This window comes from Amblyomma maculatum, chromosome 8 (assembly GCF_055883805.1).
Source record: "Amblyomma maculatum isolate TAMU_Amacu chromosome 8, ASM5588380v1, whole genome shotgun sequence".
NCBI lineage: Eukaryota > Metazoa > Arthropoda > Arachnida > Ixodida > Ixodidae > Amblyomma > Amblyomma maculatum.
In genome coordinates, this window is record NC_139351.1 from 60436952 (window position 1) to 60457601 (window position 20650).

The 20650-nt window shown below is 46.4% G+C and overlaps 1 protein-coding gene across 3 annotated transcripts in view; it reads left to right on the forward strand.

Annotated features, from left to right (window-relative positions):
• LOC146181253 (uncharacterized) overlaps window positions 1-20650 on the forward strand; it is a 136182-nt gene that overhangs the window by 42746 nt on the left and 72786 nt on the right. For all 3 annotated transcript variants that reach the window (XM_084576314.1, XM_084576312.1, XM_084576313.1), the window contains exons 2-3: window positions 12338-12428; window positions 18627-18910. In XM_084576314.1, coding sequence (XP_084432440.1) covers window positions 12341-12428; window positions 18627-18910 — 372 coding nt within the window. In that variant the 5' untranslated portion in view covers window positions 12338-12340. The remainder of the gene's footprint in view (window positions 1-12337; window positions 12429-18626; window positions 18911-20650) is intronic.

Consider the following 20650-nt stretch of genomic DNA (forward strand, 5'->3'; position numbering starts at 1 on the left):
GTCGTTTGTTGGCCCGATTCATTATAGGCGCTTGTTCCTTTTTCACAGTTTAGTTTCTTGCGTATATTTTGTTGGCCAAGAAAATGGCATAAAAGCACATTTCTCGACGAAACCAGTTATGAGAGCCCTCAAATGTTTTAAAGAAGTCTCCAGTGAGAAATTTACATGTGGGTGTCTTCTCTCCATACACAATATTTGTAAAAAAAAAAACTGGCTTCCCCGCGACGCCTGTAACTCTTCCACTACAGAGGTAGTTAGAGAATACATAAGCTTTGATACCGAATTAAGCCTAATTGTAAAATAACGACTGCTTCATTATTTTTGAACTCCACAGTTATTCCTTCTTGCCATATTGAGCGCAAGCACTCCACAGTTGTAGCATACCAAAGAATTGTTTTCATACAATGGTGTTCAGTCAAGCAGAATATTTCAGTCACCCTGAAATGAGGATTTGAAGCAAATTTGTTGAAAATTATTGAGCTAAGCATCTCAGTACCACGACTTACCACCTGCTTATAAGCTAGTTGCATATCCGCACCGTCAGCATCAATCTATCTGCTAGATTAGTCGTTTAGTCGTTTGTTGGCCTGATTCATTATAGGCGCTTGTTTCTTTATCACAGTTTAGTTTCTTGCGCATATTTTATTGGCCAAGAAAATGCGGCAAAACACATTTCTCTATACAACGCCGTTATGAGAGACCGAAAACGTTTGAAAGAAGTCTCCAGTCTGTTAGCGATCGTCTTTTTATTACTGCGCAATTCCTTCCCCTTGGCGGCGGTCTTCCGCCCCTTGGACCATGAGTAGAGCGTCGACGCGACCACCGCTTTGGCGCACGTGCGTGGATTTCGACGCGCGCATGCAACCTCGGATCTTGCTCGCATCGCATGCGGGGGGCGAGTGCGATCCGGGGAACGACAGGAGTGCGAAGTGCGCGAGGACGGGATTGAGCGTTGCGTCAGTACGGAGAGCGGGCGCTGGAAAACTGTGCGAACGTGCATGTGCGAAACAAAGATGTGTAAATGTAATGCAGTTGTTAATTGGTAATATGCCCGTTGTACGTTTTCGTATTTGATTCGTGTTTCCAGTCTTCGCATTCACATATTTTTTGTTCTAATGCTAACAAGTAAGTTTACATGTGGGTGTCTTCTCTCCATGCACAATATTTGTAAAAAAAAAAAAACTACCTTCCCCGCACGCGCCCGTAACTGTTCTACTACAGAGATAGTTAGAGAATAAATAAGCTCTGATACCGAATTAAGCTTAATTGTAAAGCAACGACTGCTTTCTTTACTTCATGAACTACGCAGGTATTCCTTTTTGCCATATGTCGCGCAAGCATTCCATTGCAGTGAACGACGACGGAATCGCGAAATTAGGCGGGTTGAACAGGAGAAAAATTAGTCCTTTTTTTCGCACTTGGGCAAAAAAACAACAACAAGGAATTCTAAAATTATGCTATTCATGCACTTGGCATGCCGTCGAATCAAATGTTGTGCCGAGCTGCCGTTCTTGTACTGGCTGCTGCAAGAAGCTATTTTGCGTTCATATGAAATTCAGTGTGACAAAGCCCCACGCGGATATCTTTCGCGTTTCAAGTTCTTGTGAAATGTGGAAGCCGGCCCGCCGCCGTGCCGCGGGCGACTCTAGCTGGCTCGGCGATCATTTTTGCCACTGCAATGATTTGAATATTCATGGCTTGTTTAGCAAGTAGCTGGCGTACTGGTTTGCCAAATGCGTGTTTCAAGATAACCATAGAGCTGTAAAGAAGAAGTTCCGAGTAAGCGGACAGATAGCCGAGAAGGAAGAAGAGGAATCAAGATAACCATAGAGCTGTAAAGAAGAAGTTCCGAGTAAGCGGACAGATAGCCGAGAAGGAAGAAGAGGAAGTGCTTTTGCGGACCAGCTGACTAAAAGTTAAGCCACGACCACTCCGGTTCTTCTCGCTACCAGTGCCCGCTACCAGTGCCTGGATCCCCGCTTAACACTTGGTGGAGGTCGCGGGATTTATCTTCTATTTCCTCGCCCTGGAGCTCCGCAGCCGTCAAATTCCGTCCTCAATGACTGAGTCCAGCACGAACACCACCGGCCCCGCTCCCACGGCCCCTTCTATACCATGCACCGGGGTGCTTCGACAGCAGGACCCGCCGATCTTCAGCGGTACCGACGATCAGGACGTCGAGGACTGGCTTTCTTCGTATGAACGCGTAAGCACCCACCATAAGTCGGATGACATCCTGAAACTTAACAACGTAATCCTTTATCTGACCCAAGTTAGAAAGTTGTGGTTCACAAATAACGAGGCTGACACTCCAACTTGGGCCTCGTTCATATCCCGATTTGTGGATGTCTTCGGTCGACCTGCGGTCCGCAAACTTCGCGCCGAACACCGTTTGCGCGAGCGGGTGCAGCAGACAGGCGAAACCTTCACTAGCTACATCGAAGACGTTTTAGATTTGTTTCACCGTGTAAATGCATCTATGAGTGAAGCCGAGAAGATTCGCCATATTATGATGGGCATCCACGAAGGCGTATTCAACATTCTGATGGCAAAAGAGCCCCGCACTGTAAGTAATGTTATCACATGTGTCAGAGTTACGACGACCTTCGTCGCCAACGCATCGCCCCTCGACAATCTGAACCTACGATCTCGGCTATGTCAGGTGCCACTGTAAGCACCACACTTATTCAAGAAATAAAAGACTTCGTACGGGAGGAAGTTGCACGGCAATTATCGCTAATTACACATGTTGCGCATTCCAGCTCGGGCCTGGCTCCGACCATACGCCAGGTTATTCAGGAACAAGTTGCCGACGCACTTTCGCCCCCTCGACAACCAAGTCTACATGCCGCTCCACTGACAGCTCCGCTCTTTCATGCCGACGCTATTCCGACGTCCGGACCCACTCCACTGTCTGATGCTGAGATTGCCGCAAGACCACCCCCTCCTACGCCTTTGCCATCGCATGGTCCGCCTCAGCGCGCATTTTTCACTCAGCGCCGTGCGCCACCTATACGACGCCCTTGTCGCACATCTGACAACTGGCCCATTTGCTTTGTATGTGGTCTCCCTGGCCATGTTGCACGCCTGTGCCGCCGTCGCCCGACCCCGTACGCTTTCGATCAGAGCCCGGTTGCCTACGCACAGTCGCCGTCCCCACCCTGTGCACCACCTCAGCCCTCGTCCAACTTTGACCACTTCTCGCACGACCACCGCTCAATCTCTCCGCGTCGTCGCTCGCCATCACCGATGCGTCGTCGCTCTACCTCGCCAATGCCGGAAAACCACTAGACGCAGTTCCGCAGGCAAGAACTGCGCCTTAGTCGACAAGTGAAAGTCCTGTTTCGCAACCGAACAATTTAATCGAACTTACCATTGAAAATGTTTGTACTCTTGCGCTTGTAGATACTGGTGCTGCTGTGTCGGTTATTAACGTTAGACTGTGCCGCTTGTTACGAAAAGTTGTTCTGCCGTATTCTGGGATTTCTCTGCGCACCGCCACTGCTCAGCACATCGAACCACTCGGTACCTGCACGGCTCGAGTCACCATTCAGGACGTTCTCTATGTCATCAGTTTTATCGTTCTCCGTGACTGCTCCCATGACATTACTTTAGGATGGGACTTCTTGTGTCACAATCGCGCCGTAATTCATTGCGCTCGTGCCGAAGTAGAGCTTTCACCGTTGTGCACCGCACCGACCACCGATAACATTCTTGGGGAAGCCAAATGCCACGTTGCGGATACTACTGATATCACGCCTTCATCTGCTGCGATTGTGCCTATAAACTGTTCCTCTCTACAAGACTGTACAGTGCTCTTCACCCCATCTTCCCTTTTCGTCTCGCGACGCTGTCTTCCCCTCCCCTGCGCCGTCCTTAGCGTACAAAGCGGCCGCACCGAACTCGCCATTAGTAATGATTCGTTCTGTACACTCACGTTGCAACGTGGCGAGTGTGTTGGGCATGCCGAGCCTGTTCTATCAGAAAGTTTCGTGATCGTCCCGCCGCTTCTCTCCACCTGCGCATACACAATCACCGACAGCGTCAGTGCCCTTAGCCCACCTCGTTCCTCGTCTCCTTCGTCACCTCTGGCTGCCTTCGACAAAGCCATCGGCAGTGCTCTCGCTCCAGATCAACGCGCCAAGCTCCTCGACTTTCTAAACCGATTCCGAGCTTCCTTTGACATCCAGCAGCTATCCTTGGGTCGTACATCAACTGTTGTCCACCACATCTATACCGGTACGCACGCCCCATTACGTCAACGTCCTTATCGTGTATCAGCCTCAGAGCGGCGCATTATTGATGAGCAAGTCGACGAAATGCTCAGTAAGGGTATCATTCAGCCTTCCAGTAGCCCTTGGGCATCCCCGGTCGTTTTAGTCAAGAAAAAAGACGGGCGTATTCAATTCTGTGTGGACTACCGCCGCCTTAATGCGATCACGCAAAAAGACGTCTATCCGCTACCATGCATAGACGATGCGCTGGATACTTTGCATGGGCAGAATTTTTCTCTTCAATCGATTTACGTTCTGGCTACTGGCAAGTTCCAATGGCTGAGAACTATCGCCCGAAGACAGCTTTTGCCACCCCCGACGGGCTCTATGAGTTCAACGTCATGCCGTTCAACCTGTGTAACGCGCCCGCCACCTATTCTCCGTGGTTTGAAGTGGCACACATGTCTCTGCTACTTGGATGATATCGTCGTATTTTCATCAGACTTCGCGACCCACCTGACTGGCCTTGAAACTGTCTTGCAATGTCTCAGCGATGCCGGTCTGCAGCTCAATCTGAAAAAGTGCCATTTCGCCGCTCATCTCACTATTTTAGGGCATTCAGTGTCCAAGGATGGCATCCTTCCGGATCCGTCTAAACTCCGCACTGTCACTGAGCTCTCGAAGCCGACATCTATCAAGCCATTACGCAGCTTTATAGGCTTATGCTCCTATTTTAGGCGTTTCGTTCGGAACTTTGCGACCATCATTGCCCCTCTGACGCAACTTCTCAGCGCTCACAAAGATCTTTCTGCCTGGTTGCCGGCTTGCGATACTGCTTTCACAAAATTGCGCACAATACTTACCTCACCCCCCGTATTGCGCCATTTTGACCCGGCTGCTCCTACCGAAGTGCACACTGATGCCAGCGACGCCGGCCTCGACGCTGTTCTTGCCCAACAAAAACCCGGTATTGATGAATACGTTGTGGCGTACGCTAGTCGAACGTTGACCAAGGCCGAGACCAACTACTCAGTGACAGAAAAGGAATGCTTGGCTATTGTTTGGGCGCTTCAGAAATTTCGGCCATACTTGTATGGGCGCCCTTTCGATGTTGATACAGACCACCACGCTTTGTGCTGGTTGTCTTCATTAAAAGACCCCACCGGCCGTCTCGCCTGCTGGTCGCTTAGACTGCAAGAGTATGATATACGAGTTATCCATCGTACAGGGCGCAAGCACTCCGACACAGACGCTTTATCTCGCTCGCCGGTGCCTCCTGACGCTCCGTTGTCCTCTGCCTCCAGCTCCGCATTGTCTTCGCTGTCCATCGACGACATGCCATCAGAACAGCGCAAGGATACGTGGCTATCATCACTAATCGACTTTCTAACGAACTCGTCCCTTTCACCGGCTCCTCGCGCCCTTCCTCGTCAAGCGCAGCATTTCGCCCTTCGTGACCGTCTCCTCTATCGACGCAATTATATGCCAGATGGCCGTAAGTGGCTGCTAGTCGTACCTCACCACCTCCGTAGTGATATCTGCGCATCTTATAACGATCCACAGTGTGGCCATGAGGGTGTATTTAAGGCTTATGAACGGTTGCGACAGCGCTTCTACTGGCGTGGTATGTACACCTTCGTCAGTAAGTATGTGCGTTCGTGCATCGATTGCCAGCGTCGCAAGCCGTCTCCTCTACATCAGACGGCTCCACTACAGCATCTTCCGTGCCCATACCGACCAATCAATCGATTTGTATGGACCTCTACTATATACACCTGCAGGGAATCGTTGGATCATCGTGGCCGTCGATCACCTTACTCGGTATGCGGAGACAGCAGCACTTCAGGATGCCACCGGACCCAATACTGCGTGCTTTCTTCTTCATCATTTCATTCTGCGGCACGGGGCCCCTCGTGAACTTCTAAGTGATCGAGGTAAATCTTTTCTATCTGAGGTTGTCGAAGCGCTCCTACGTGAATGTCAGACCGTCCACCGGACAGCCAGCGCGTACCACCCTCAAACTAACGGCATCACAGAGCGCTTCAACCGCACGCTCGGTGACATGATGTCCATGTACACCGCCTCCGACCACTCCGATTGGGACAAGATTCTCCCATTTATAACTTATGCATACAACACCGCCGTTAAAGCAACTACCGGATTCTCACCATTTTTTCTGCTGTACGGGCGTGAACCTTCGTCTCCACTCGACACCATCCTCCCCTACCATCCTGATATCTCAGAGTATACATCACTTTTAGCAGCCGATTGGCACGCTGAAGAATGTCGCAAGCTGGCTCGCTCGCTTATTTCGGACGAGCAAGCCCAGAAAAAAGTGTACAGCGACAGCAGCCACTCTGTCCTCCAATTCTCTCCCGGTTCTAACGTATGGCTCTGGGTCCCATCCACACCACCCGGTCTGACCAGCAAGTTTGCTTCCAAGTACCACGGATCCTAACTAGTGCTCCAACAGACTTCTCCCGTCAATTACATAGTTGAACCGCTAGCCGCTTCTACCGACCTTCGCCGCCGTGGGCGTGAGATTGTTCACGTCGACCGCTTAAAACCGTATTACGATCCTGCTATCATTTCGTCTCCTTGAGTCGCCAGGATGGCTCCTCTTTTCTGCGGGGGTCATTGTAAAGAAGTAGTTCCGAGTAAGCGGACAGATAGCCGAGAAGGAAGAAGAGGAACTGCTTTTGTGGACCAGCTGACTAAAAGTTAAGCCACGACCACTCCGGTTCTTCTCGCTACCAGTGCCCGCTACCAGTGCCTGGATCCCCGCTTAACGGAGCATTTACAAGTACCGTACGTGCGCGATATTCCATCACTGATTAATGCGCCATGGTCATTGCAGTCGTACTTTTGATTATACACGCATGCGATGATCTACTCGTTTGCAAAGCCTACACGTAAGTAACGCGAGCTCTACTTATGTCAAATAGGTATATCAAAGAAATAGCGCCTTAAAGTATAGCGGCTGACGCATTGCGTCTTTAGTTCCCGCCTGAGCGGCAGCCGTGTGCACTTGGAACCACCCGTGCAGCGTCAAGGCCTGCATCTTGGATTGCATCGCGCAGCATGTAACCCGACAACCCCACCTGCAGAGCGCATCCACTCGGGCAACTCGGCGCCGCTGTTGCTGGCTCCATACCATCCATGTTTGTGTTCCTTTGTTTGTAATGTTTTCAATGGACCTAGTAAGCAGCGAGCAGAGCGTCCATATTTAGGCGCGAGTGCGTGCGATCACTGGACGCGAACAGAAGTGCGCGGTATGTCCTCAACAAAAGCGGACGCTTGAGAAAAAAAATTGCTAAAAGTGAAACTATAACCGAGGTAATTTTTTTCAGCATAACCTTATTATTATTCAGATTGTGATTCTACGTGAAGTGTTTTCTCTCCGTTTTTTTTTTCTAATACTTCCTAGAGCGACAACGAAGCAGGAAGCGGCGATACGATTTGCCATATGTGGGAACGTCCATGCATGTGCGGACCGACGTTTAATTTACCGCTCAATATCCCAGCTTTAATTTTGATCACCAATTGTTAAATCGTTTAAGCGAAAGTATGTGCTGCAAAGCTTCGTATTCGTATAGCTTAAACAGCCTAGTTTATTTTTAAAGTGTATTTGGATGGAAGCGCGCTCGCCATAGTCGATCCGAGTCATGTACGAGTATTAATAGGCCGACGCTTATCGCTCTATAACTGCATTGCAATGCATACGGGTCCTGCGGTAGTCGTCTGTTTGAAGCTACTGTTGTTAAAACTAATACACTCGATGGCAAACAAATCCTTAGCCTATGCACGATATAGAACATGTCATTTTGATTATTTCTAATCTCCCGGTCGGCGTGGAGCTAGTTAGCGCCGCCGCCACCCTGGCGGACCGGCAAATGGTGGTGAACGTATTGATATTTGACGCCGTCGACCGATCATTGGTCTCATCCAAATTAGTCACAGTATACATGTGGATTGATTACAGTGCCAGCTAAAGTCAATGTAGATCTAGTGTAAAAGAACACGGTGTAATCCCAAGCAACAACAACAAGCTAGGTGGGATTAAAGCGAACAGGACGGATACCAGCACCGCGGAACTATAGTTAGACACAGGATTTCCGAAGCATTTAAAATTGCACAGGTAACTTGAAAACATCGATTATAACAGCACAGTTAACGAATCCAAATATGAAATGAGCCTGCCAACCTCAAAAGCACGTTCATTTGGTTTCCCACAGAATATTTTCAGCCACATGCTAATTTGCATCTAGTATTGACCAGTAACTGAAATAGAGAAGACAATGTGGACTAAAGTGTATGCAGCTTTGGTGGGACATGGTAACAGAACTGACAGTGTTGTCCAGCGTATGCCATATATTGGCCAACGTCAGTAGAGTAATGGCTAACGCTATTCGATATAGCCATCCTTATGAAATGGCAACGCCAATACCGGTGATAAGTAAGGTATGCCAGCGTATATCTGACATTGGATGGCCATTGTAACAGAGTTGACATTATTGTCCGGCATATGTCATATATTGGCCAACATCAGCGGACTGACGGCTACTGCTGTCCGTTATAGCTATCCTTATCTCATGGCAGCGCCAACACGGTGATACGCCGGATATCCAGGCCCATCATTGTCATCCTTCTATAATGGTACCACCGATATTGTGAGGGCATCGGATATGACGGGTCGTTATTGCTATTATTATAAATAGGTAAAAACAATATTGGTTACCGATGGAATCCTCAGGGCCAGTGTTGGACGTGTATTAGAATGGCACAAACAATACCAGCTATAAGATGGCAGCGCTGGGCCTACATAGGGCTGAACTCGGCCAGCTCACTGACAATATTGGCCCAGGCTCATGTGCTCTCTGGGAGTGCAGCAGCCATTTCATGCAACGAACTCGACCAGGATTGTTCGCGAGAGCTAGAATTTATGATCCCGTTGCGTTCACTCCTCAGCCGGTAGATGCTAATATAGCCCTAATACACGCCGTCGATCTCCAGGATTTCGCGAACGTGGACTTCAACTCTGGCCAGCCTGCCGCACAGCCCTAGGCAGAGGAGGAGAAGAAAAGGAGGGCGGAAGGCAGGGATGTTATCCAAGAAGAAAGAATTCCGGTTGGCTACCCTGAACTGGGAAATTGAATTGGGGATTAAAGGGGGAGGGTAGAAGAGCAGAGGAAGTGAGAAAGTCGCAGTCTGTCAGTCTGTCAATCAGGCTTGTCTCTTAAAAAGCGAAGTGCCTTGTAGGCTTTGAGCGCAGTTGACCTTTGTGGCCATGGCCCGAAGATCTTCCCTTCCGTTAAGGGGTGAGCGTCCAGACGATCCAATGTAGTACGCAGCGTAAGTCGTTCAGTTGCAAAAAGAGGGCAATCACAAGCAGGGCTGTCAGCCATCCTGATCAGGAAGGCGTATTTGTTTGCGAAAGCAACGCCAAGCCATAAGCGGCACAGTAAAGTTGTTTCACGACGTGTTGTGTGCTCGGGAATATGAAGGCGCAGTCCGGGGTCCAATGCCTTCTGGCGACGGTTGAACTCTCCGGTGTTCCACGTTGAATGCGTCAGCTCCGCAGCCAAACAGCGAAGCCCGCTCGCTTGTCGGTTCTACTCCAACAAAACGTTCCAGACGTAGCTGCTGCGGCTTCTAGTGTGCCCTTCCCGACCTAGACCTATTACCGGCACCGTCACCAGGCAAAATAAATAGCGTACCTCAGACGTGTGCCCTATATTTATCTGCTCCCATGTCGGTCACGTTTCGCGCCATTGCCACAGGCGTGGGTACCGCCCCGTCGAGCTCACTACTATCATGATCGCAGAGATGATTGCGGCCTTCATCCAAACTCTCTGCGTGACACCCCCTCCAGTGTCTTCAACTTAGTGGACCCATACACATCTAGCCGCTCGCCATCTCCCCAGACCCGCTCCCCCACTCACCCCAATGCGGCCATCTACAGTCCCCCCGTACTATTGATCTCTTTCGGAAAACTAACCAATGCAGTGCCCGAAGGTAACGCTGCATTAAAGAGACGGCCTGTAAATCCTCTGCTGACCCTTGCTCATTGCCGTAACATTTTAGACTTCTGCGTGGATGTCGTGCTCAGATTTCTGTCTGGAGATCTTTCTTTCGCCGTCGCCTCAGGACATTTGTCACAGTCCCAGCTTCTCCAGCCGTTCGTGTCGCTGATGGAATTGTCGCTGCCGTCGTGAAACTGAGCACTGCGCGCGTGACCATTTGCAGCTGCACTACCCCTGTGTTATTTACTATCATCGATCACTGTCCTCAGGATGTGATCTAGGCTTCGACTTTGTAACGAATCATGTTGTCCTCATTGGTTTACTGACTTTCTTTGCTTAGACTTGCTTTTCTGCTCCAAATTGTTTAGCCTAAAGTCCGAACCTACTATCTATTTTCCGTTGGCGCCTTTCCCCGAACTTTCTGACAACACATAGGTGACTTCCCCAATCACTCATGGTCTCCATCGTAATGTCATACTTCCGCACACTGTCATTACTGCCACTGCTGACCGAACTAATCTTCGCTTCTTGAACCTGAGCCCCGCGGCGCAAGGTTTATCCCATGGCATAGCACTCGCTGACCTGTTTCCTTTGGCTGACTCAGAATTTTATGCCTTTAAGCATGTGCATCTGTTTGGACGGCATATTGGCACGTAGTGGTGACAATGTCGTCAACAAATACGAAGGCATGACCTTCTCTGCAGTGAAATCGTTATTAGGCTGACTTGCATCGTCAACATAACGGGACAACTCGGAGGCAGCGATAGTAGCAAACGTGCTCACCTGTCGTCGAATTACGAGTACTCGCAGACCCGTCAACGCCCAATTGAACAGTGGCACAGAAACATCTAGTTAAATCAGCAAACCGCAACCTATAAAAGTGCAGAAACATACGCGAGTGGCCAGAATCATCGAGACGCATATCGACCCATCTTTCGCGATAAAGAAACTAAAAAAGCTCCGTCTTCCGACAACAAGCATCAACAAAGAAAGAATAAAAAATTGATCCGCGAGCCAAATTGAACATTGGTAAGGTCGCATGGCAGTGGCAGAACAAAGATTTAAATGCTGCCCACATTGAGATAGTAGGCTACTCTGATGGTACTTGACCTTTTTGAAAGGCCTCTCAGAGTTCTTGTGGATGCGACGGGAGCGCACTAGTCAAAATGTAGCTGCTGGAATAAAGCGATAATAACAATGGAAGACTAAAGGAGACATCGCTTTAAAGAAAGCATGATGACAACATACACTCACAGAATGCACGTTTTTTCCGAAGCAAAAACAAGAGCCATATTCTAGAGGGATCCAGCTTCTTTTCTGGAAAAGTTTTAGATATAGCCATCCTTTATTCCATGGAAGACGCAGGTAAAGCTAGTGCCCTAGCTCTGAAATATTTCTGGAATACCGAAGCCAGGCATTCATGAGTATAATACGACAACGTTAGTCACTGTAATCCATGAGTATTTTGCAGATCCTCGTTAGCGCACATGTACATTGGTAAACGCTGAGTCTGGCGTGCAGCGTGTATATTTAACGGTTGCTATTTCATTTCATGGAGCCTTTAGCGCTGTTGATGTCCCTATACCTGGCATGCATTCGCTTTCAGCACCCGTAGCTTGCACTGCACCAGATCTTGTTCGCCATGACAGTGGTCGCTGAACAGCACTGAATTACATGCAGCACTTGGTATTTGTATGACTGATATTAAGTCGATCTCATATCATGCCCATTTTAAATGGGCATGATATGAGATCGACTGATCCGTCCTCTTATCCGTCCGACTTATCCGATCGACTTATCCGTCCTTATCCGTGCCCAGTGTCCTCTCGCGCACAGTGGGCATTTTGCCTGATATATCGTGGCAATATTAATGTTCGTAATGCAAAAATGTGGGCACGTCGTATTCTGCAGGTACGTCAAAATACCCTCATCTTGTAGTTTGACTTTTTTATGTGGGGGGCTGTGTAACTTCAGAAAATGCGCAGTAAGAATTCGTTACATTCGGGTCCAAGCCTACTTGTTCGCCTGAATATTTTGTCGAGAACAATTCACTTAATAGTTCCTCGTTAATATTTCATACTTTTCTTTTCGAAAACGCAGGTTATGGACAAAGCTTCATGTACAACCAAAATGCGAGGACGTTGCTCTGGGCTGAGTCCCTCCAGCTCAAGCACTCAAGAAGAAAATGAAGGTATTTAATTTTTTATATTATCCCGATAGTTTAATTGTCAGATGTGTGGCTAATTAAATTACCCCACTCCCGACCGTGGTGGTGCAATTATTACGGTACTCGACTACTGTGCCCAAGAATTCGGGATTGAATCCTGGCCAAGGCAGCCGCTTTTCGATGGAGGCGACAATCTAGGTGCCCGTTGGCTGTCTGATGACAGTGCACAGTAAAGAACCCCAGGCGGACGACGCGGATGGCATTCGCTGTAGTAAGGTCTCGATGGAACCTATGGCTGCGAAATTCACTAGACATTTTATCAATGGGCAAACCCAGCGGTACTACTCAAATAGTTTCAAATTGCCCCAGTACCCGGTATCCTATTCTCAAACTACATTTGATTCAGAGTCCCGGTATTTTGTATCAAAGTAAGAACAGTTATAAAACACAGCTTCGAGAAGAATTATTTCTTTATAAAAATAAATGTATTTAGCATTTTTACCTCTCGGTCGCAGTAACCTGCTCATAAAGAAACGCGTTGGTGCTTGTAAAAATATAAATGTATCTGACTTTTCATTATAGGGACCCTAATGTAAAGGAAATACGTTTTTCCTCGAAAATTGTTTGGACACCTTCGAATTTGCGAAAAGAAGGTGTATGATCTTGCAGTAATTCTTCATTGAGCCAATATCAGATCTAGTGAATTAAAGCTCGCACGTTTCCCTTTGAGTTACAGTGAAAAAAAAAAAAAAAAAATCGTTGTGTTTTCGGAATCATTAAAGGGCAATAAATGGAGAGGATTTCGTCAAACATGCTAAATGCGAGAGTACTGAGGTGTATTACAAGACGCTGTAATATTTTAGTTGAGTAAAACTTACCATGCTTCATATCAGTGACGAAAAATTTATCCTTAATTTTGTTCTGCGATTGACACAGTATATACCGGTGCCTTAGAAAAACCCTTCGGTTGTATGTTTGAAAATAATTGTCAGCATTTTCTGAAATATTGCGAAATGCTTTTATTTATGTTTTGGCAGAAGTCGACAAAGGTTGCAATGCGCATAGCAAAATTTTGCTAATGAGGCCAGGCAACAGTTACTTGTGGGTACAGGTATAAGCACTCATACGTATAAAATATTTTTCCGATGAAATATGGCAAAAAGGTAAGTAATGCAACAAAAGTAGCGGTCTTTCTCTCCCTCTTCTTTTTCTTTGTTTCTCTATTATCTCTTGTGCCCGCACGAGGCAGCGGAGGTGGCTCAGCTACAGAGCCAGTAGCAGGCCCGTGCATTTTCTTTTCCTTCTTTTTTCAGTCGCAACAAAAACAAACGTAGCAGTGTCAGCTTGAGAGAGCAAACTTTAAAGGAACACTAAAGACGCCCGAATATGCTATCTAAATCTAATAAACCACATTTGGTGACACTGTCGCCGCATATCCGGCAGCAAAAAATCGAATTATTGCTGAGGTATTGCGATATGAAGTTGGGTTTTTTTGTTCCCGCCTGTTGAATTCAAACTGTTTTCTCCTTCTACGTAGTAGGGTAGGATGACGCATACTATAACGCAAGAGGAGACTCCATGATTTCTGGCCCGCGGGGAGGGGAGAATACTTCGCAGGTGCGTGCCGAGTCATGATCTTCATTCGACACGCAATTAGGGTAGGCGCATCTGCTGCTCCGAGCTCGTATGTTCGGCGCCGAAGGCCCAAACCAAACTATCCGAGCACGCACAAAGTGCCTGAACCGGAACATAACCGAAACTGAAGTGGACGCCTGTAGCGCCGTGTTACTTGAGAGACTAGCGGCACCTACAGACACGCGGACAAAATAAGTATAATTTATATTCGCCTTGCAACATTTACGTTGTCTTTTCGTCTTTTCGCTGCCGTTTACGCGTGATAAAAGCATGTTATCATATTCGAGACAAAACCGACTACCGCAGTCAAACGATCAACGTAATTAGCATTTGTCAGCTTCCGGGATCCCTTGCGCGTCACGTGATTTGTAGTTGCAAGCTTCGGTCGTTCCGGCTGCGGCGGCGATACCCATATTCCTCCTTCTTTCTCTTTACTACACTATAACAGCTTTGTTTTCAGTAAGAGTGGCTTTTTTGCAACCAGGAATTGACATTCTATCGATGCAAGCCCACTTCATTTTTCTCTTTAGTGTCCCTTTAAGGCGATGAAAAATGCGGTGGGAAATACGTCCCAGATTGTTGATGTAGGGCTTACTGCAAAGCCAGCGGTGAAAACAGTTATGGAAGAAGTATGCATAGACAAATCGATGGCCAGGAGCAAAATTATCACTATGCTTTAAAGATGATGTTCTATCATAATTTTTGTCGCACGCAAGGCTGACTGTAGTGGCTCGATTCTTTAAGAAATCGAAGGAAGTTGTGGTTGGTGAGAGTGGAGGTTGAATAGGGAAACGCAGTACATTCGGACGGGTTTAACATTCGTACCACGCCTAGGGACCGTGCATGTTTTTTTTGCCGCTATTTTGGACATTGAGGAGAGAAATTGGGATGCTTTCGACTGCTTTTGCTAACTAAGGTCAGTTTCATGGGTAGAATGCATGGTTTTCGAAGGCATCGAATTTGGAACGGATCAAGACAGGCGCCGACGAAGTGTCCACACGCGCTATCGTTAACAATTTGAAAGTTTTAACGGTGGGGGCAGCAGCTAGAGGAGGTACGGCGGAAGCGAATGGCGCGGTACCAAGGTACCTTTAAATATGGTAAACATGGTCACAGTTGAGCCCACAATTTGCGCGATAGAAGGGTAGCCAGTAACTCTCTAGGTATTTCATGACTGTGGCGGTGATGAGTCAAGTGCTGCACGATGGATTACCTCCTTGTATCAGTTGGTAGGCGTACCGATGCGAGAGAGGATGAAGTATGTTTTGCGTTTATCTACATTTTTGTTCATCTTGCTGACTCGGGCGCTCGATTGAGAGGCCTTCTCGAGAACAGCCATTGTTCTCAAAGAAGGTATTCATAAACTGCATGCGGTGAGAACTTGGCGAAAGTGATAGAGCTGCGGAGGATGTGGTATGCTTTGATGACGTGGATGATGTGGCAGGGCGGAAGTTCGGTGACCATGGTATAGAGGTCATTCGCGCTCATGCCAGTGGGCTGGTTTGGCGGCGCTGGTAGGGTGTCCTTCCCTGATTTGGGTCGCATATCAGACCAAGGTTTTTCAACTGTATGTTATATTTGGTGACATGGTCAGAGGCATATTGTTTTACATTATTTTGGGGGTCCTCAGCATAGACTACGCATGTCAGCACTGGAATGGTGCTGGTAATACCAGGGTGTGTAAGCCTACGTGCCATCAGTGACTTCGCGAGTCGTCATGCTAAGCATAGCTTGGAAGATTGCTGAGGCTCATGGAGCACGCGTCGGCTTCTAGTGTGTAAAAAGGCAGCGGCATGGTGAAATATTGAGATAGAAAATATTAAATAAAAATTACTGGGCTAAGCAGGAAGTAGCAGGTGGTCTGAAGAAAACATAATGTAAAGATCGTCTATATGGATAATTAAGCGGGCGAGTTGGTGATACATCATCAAAAAAAACAGCGCGAACAAACGGAGACGAAAGGACGAAACCACAGGAACAAGCGCTGACTCTCAACTAAAGTTTAATCGCAGGAAGCACGTTTATATAAGGAACAGAGACAATAAAACACTAAACCCAGAACGCACGTCTTACTATGTAATATCCAGATATGCAACCTCACAGTCACGCAGGAGCAGGGAAGGTTTGCTGACACACAATCCTTCTTTCATAGCCATATTATACGCCTCAATGATTCCCCTGGTGAACTGGTCGGGGTGTTTGTACAAAATGTCAGTAAAATGCAAGGACGGAAAACAAGATTGACACTCACGGCAATGATCAACTAGATTAGTGGAGCGATTAGATTCTAATGAGTGGAGATGTTCTCTGAGTCGTGTGTTAATACATCGTCCCGTTTGCCCAATGTATACCTGACCACAGGATAGGGGAATTTTATAAACTACCCCTTTGGAGCACGGCACAAATCTCCTATCGTGTTTAACAGCACAAGACGCTACAGATTTATTAGGATTGCGGGACGTATTTTCTACCACTGAAAAAATACAAATTTTCTTGAGCTAAGCTCAATAAAATTTGTTCAGTGGTAGAAAATAATACCCGGTTCTACCTCAACTGCCGACTCCTATCTGGTGATGTGCTGACGAATGAACCAATTAAGATGGCGAGAACGCGTCTGAGCACATCGCTGCATTCCCGTTCCCCTTAAGATAGATCTATGTGAAAATTGTTTTCCATGGATAACTGAGATTGAGGTGTTTGGTGTTAAACTTAGCATTATGAAGACAAATATCAAATCATCTTGGTCTGTAAAACCCTGGAACATGCAATGATATCAAGCGGAAGCCATGATTAATTCCCCCTTTTTGATTTCGAAGATTACATTGAAAGATGACTGTAGTGAAGAAATTAGGAGGTCGCTCTCTGATAAAGACAGTCATAACTACTATAGACCGCGCAGTAAGGAGACAAGATATCACACTGCCAATAAAGATCCGGATAATTCATGCAGTGAAGTTCCGACGCTGGGCTTGTTTCCGCGCCTGTGCTCCCTGAAAAAGAAAGATAACTATATATTCAGTGTTTTTCTTGCCCTCCGAATAAGTAGCGGAGAAGGGGGGCACAGTCAGAGTCTCTACCGAGAAGTGTCCGCGCAGCTTGAGAGCGGGCGGGATACCGAGAATACGGGAGGGGTGAAGGGGTCAACCTCTTGTAGCGTAGACGACGCGCAGAACCCCTTTCTTCCCGGATAAGCTGATCCGCGAGAAAGGCGACGGGGAATTTTAACCAGTGTCGCGTCGGTATTTTCCAGTATCTGCAGCCTAGCTTCAGGAAGCGCTTTCCATGAGAGGGGGCAGCGGGCAGGAAGAATGACTCCTCATTTTCGTCCGTGTACAGATATTCCTGTCTGTTTGCGAGCTACGACGTCTCAGTAGATGGGCCTCTGGCGTTGCCTTTCCGCGAAACGGCGTTTGTGGATTAACTCTGAGGCTGGGAAAAGATGCACTCGTGGGGAAGCGAGTGATTGCCATGTTTCTGGGAGAAGGGCAGAATTCTCTATTTCGATAGTGGACAGTGTATGCGCTTGTGCAGTGTTATTTGAGATGTTGACTTCTTTCCCTTATCCTTCATTGGCAGTGTTCTACTTTCCCCAATTCGTGATTGGTAATGTTGCCCTTTCACTAACCATTTATTGGGTGACTATTTGTAAAATTTCCCTATTGGTTGCTGTTCCCACCGAGGGCTGGGACATAGTGTTTAAAAGAAGGTGTTTTGCTGGAACCAAAGGCTGGTTTCGTCAGGTAAGACTACGAGTCAGTCAATTGTGAATATGTTTTCTTCTTGCTTGTATCTTTCTGTTTGATTTATTATTTGTTATTAAATAGTTAATCTTTTCAGAAGTATCCTCGAGTAATGTGATTGAGCAACATCGAACCTGCAAGACGTCAAGCATCCTAAAACCATCCTAATCAACATATTTCGCTCTAGATCCAGAGGGAAAATCAACTCGTGCTATGGTTTTTGTTCAGTCGTTATGCAAGGATGCGAGGTTAGACCGTGAAGAAGGCTGATCGCCGAAGACTTGACACTTTTGATTTTTGGCGCTGCCAGAGACTTCACAGCTTCTTGGATTGACAGAAGATCGCACCAATTGATACTGGTACCAATAAACATTGACTGGTTAAGAGATCAAGATATAAAGTTAAAGCTAATTAACTTCATGTCATGTAGATAAAGGAGTTTGGAGAAAAATGTGATTGCGGGAAAGATTTAGGGACACAGATGGAAGGGTAGGCAGTGACCGCTATGGTTAGATGGCATTGTTAATGTCTTGCAGCTGAATATGTGGGATATATTAAGATTGTGGGGGACTAGGCAGCTTGGAGTGATATCGTTTATAGAATTTTGTCTAGTCAGACATGACTGACGACTGAACTGAAGTGTTTTTTTCTGTTCATTGCAATCAGTTGGTTAAAAGCGCAAACTTTTCAGTGTGTACTGTACATTTTGGTTTTATTTTTATTTTATGAACGCAGCTACATTATGCTTATTCATGAAGCATGAATAAATAAGCACATATAAAATTCTGACAAGTTAGGTACAATTTTCTAATGCTGTTTATTCAATTGCGTCTATGCAACATTTCAGATCGCCGACCACTGTTGCGGAAGCGCAAAAGAGAAGACGATGGATCCAAGAAGCCTTGCGAGGTCATTTTATGTTTTACTCCCACACGAAGTAGCGCTTCTAGTTCGGCCAATTCAACTGAGGGACAGGAGCGCCCTTTTCCCTGGTGTATTAGCCATTGGGCACTTGTTTTTGTTTGGGATGACCTGGGCTACAAAATTGAAGGTCTTCGAGAAGAAGAAAAACTAGTACTCAAGACGGAAGAGCTGTCACCTGAAGAGGCTCGAAACGAACCAGGCAAAAAGGTGTGTTCTGCCCTTTTGTACAGTATTTCTTTATCTTTGTGCATGCTCTCGAGATATGCTACTCAGTGTGACATGATTTCAACACATAGAACAGTAGCTCACTGTTTCGGAGACTCAGACAAGACAGAATAAAATGGTGCACGCATAACTTTCATATTTAAATGTATAGCACCATATCATTATTAATTGACACTTGGTAATCCTTTTGAGCATGCTTTTTTGATACATGAACTCTGCTGCTCGCATTATCAATAATTCCTTTTTCTCTCCCTTTTTGTATCTTACACAGTTATTATTGCAATGTTTTAGGCCAAACACTTTAGCGAAACACCAATACATATTTATTGTTCCTTTTTATCCAAGCATATCAACATCCTTCTGCGGAAAATATTGCGTGGAGAGCCTCACACAGGAACGAAGTGTTTCTAGTTTGATTCTCATCTCACCCTTCCATCTGAAGGGAGCCGCCCTGTAATGTGATCGCTTGATATGACATATCCCGTCTACAAGTCACTTCCCTCTTATGTCTATATTCACCTTCCCTCTCCTAGAGTAATGGTAGTGATTTTGCTTTCACAACTCTAATGGCGGATTGTCTGGTGGAAAGGTCTCTGTTGTTTTCCTAATTTTGTCATCAATTCAATTGATTTTTCTAGATCTACGGCTACTACTTGTCCAAAGTAGACGTGCTCCGTTACTAGTTACAGCGCCTTGCTGCTATTGTTAACTGCTTGCCTGCTTTCGAGGCAGTTATACATAATTTTAGTGTTCTGTAATGTAATCCTAGCCTCAGTGCTTCATCTTATCATGTAGGCATTTTTAATCGTGCGCACTTTACCTCAATAGTTATTTCGTAAGTCAATGTCATAGCGAGTCGTAGATCCTAAACCATCATTCATAAGCTATTAACCCCAACCATTCCACGTTGAGGTCTAAATATTTCCAGAAATCGATCTGTGAATAGCACTAAAAATCACCTCTCCCTTGTCAAGAGCCTGATTGAGTGGCCGTTCACAGGTTTTTATTGCTGATTGAATCCCTATTTCGTATTTGTGACTAATACTGACAACATTTAACTCAGAATGCAGGATGCCTTATTACCTGAAGACCACCGGTTATAAAGCCCCCTTTTAATGTAGTCATACGAAGTAAATTGTCTTGCTTGGAATGTAAGGCTACCGAAGGGGTACCTTCCAGTCTCAACCTGACATATCAAAAGAACATCTCTAGTAGGCCGCTGCTGCCAATTGGTCCTAGTCACCAGGTATCGTGACGTCACCCAAATGAGTGATCAGCCTGTATTCGGCCTTGCCATCAAACAGCTGCTAATGTCTTGCGAAGTGTTCATTATGTGTTGCTCACAATGCCGATGATGCCATGTTTTTTTAGAACAGGCTAGCAACTCTGCTGTTCAAAGTTGTGTGCATTTAGGACGAATCCAAAATATATGTTGATCATTTTTGAAAATATGGGTTTATGGCCCAACAGAAAAATCTGGTACGAAGTTTCAAGTTGATTTTGTATACAGGTTTATTTTAAAGAATGCTCCGCCTTGAATACAGAACAGGTAGTAGTGAAAACTCTCCTTGTAACAGTCCACGGCTCTAGTAATAAGGAAACCAGCAGTCGGAAAAACCGGATGACTTAAAATAAGGTGTACTTTAAGGCAAAGAAAATTCTTACTTTCTAACCAAGAACTTGACACAATATCATACCACCCGGGTGGGTTAACGACAACTT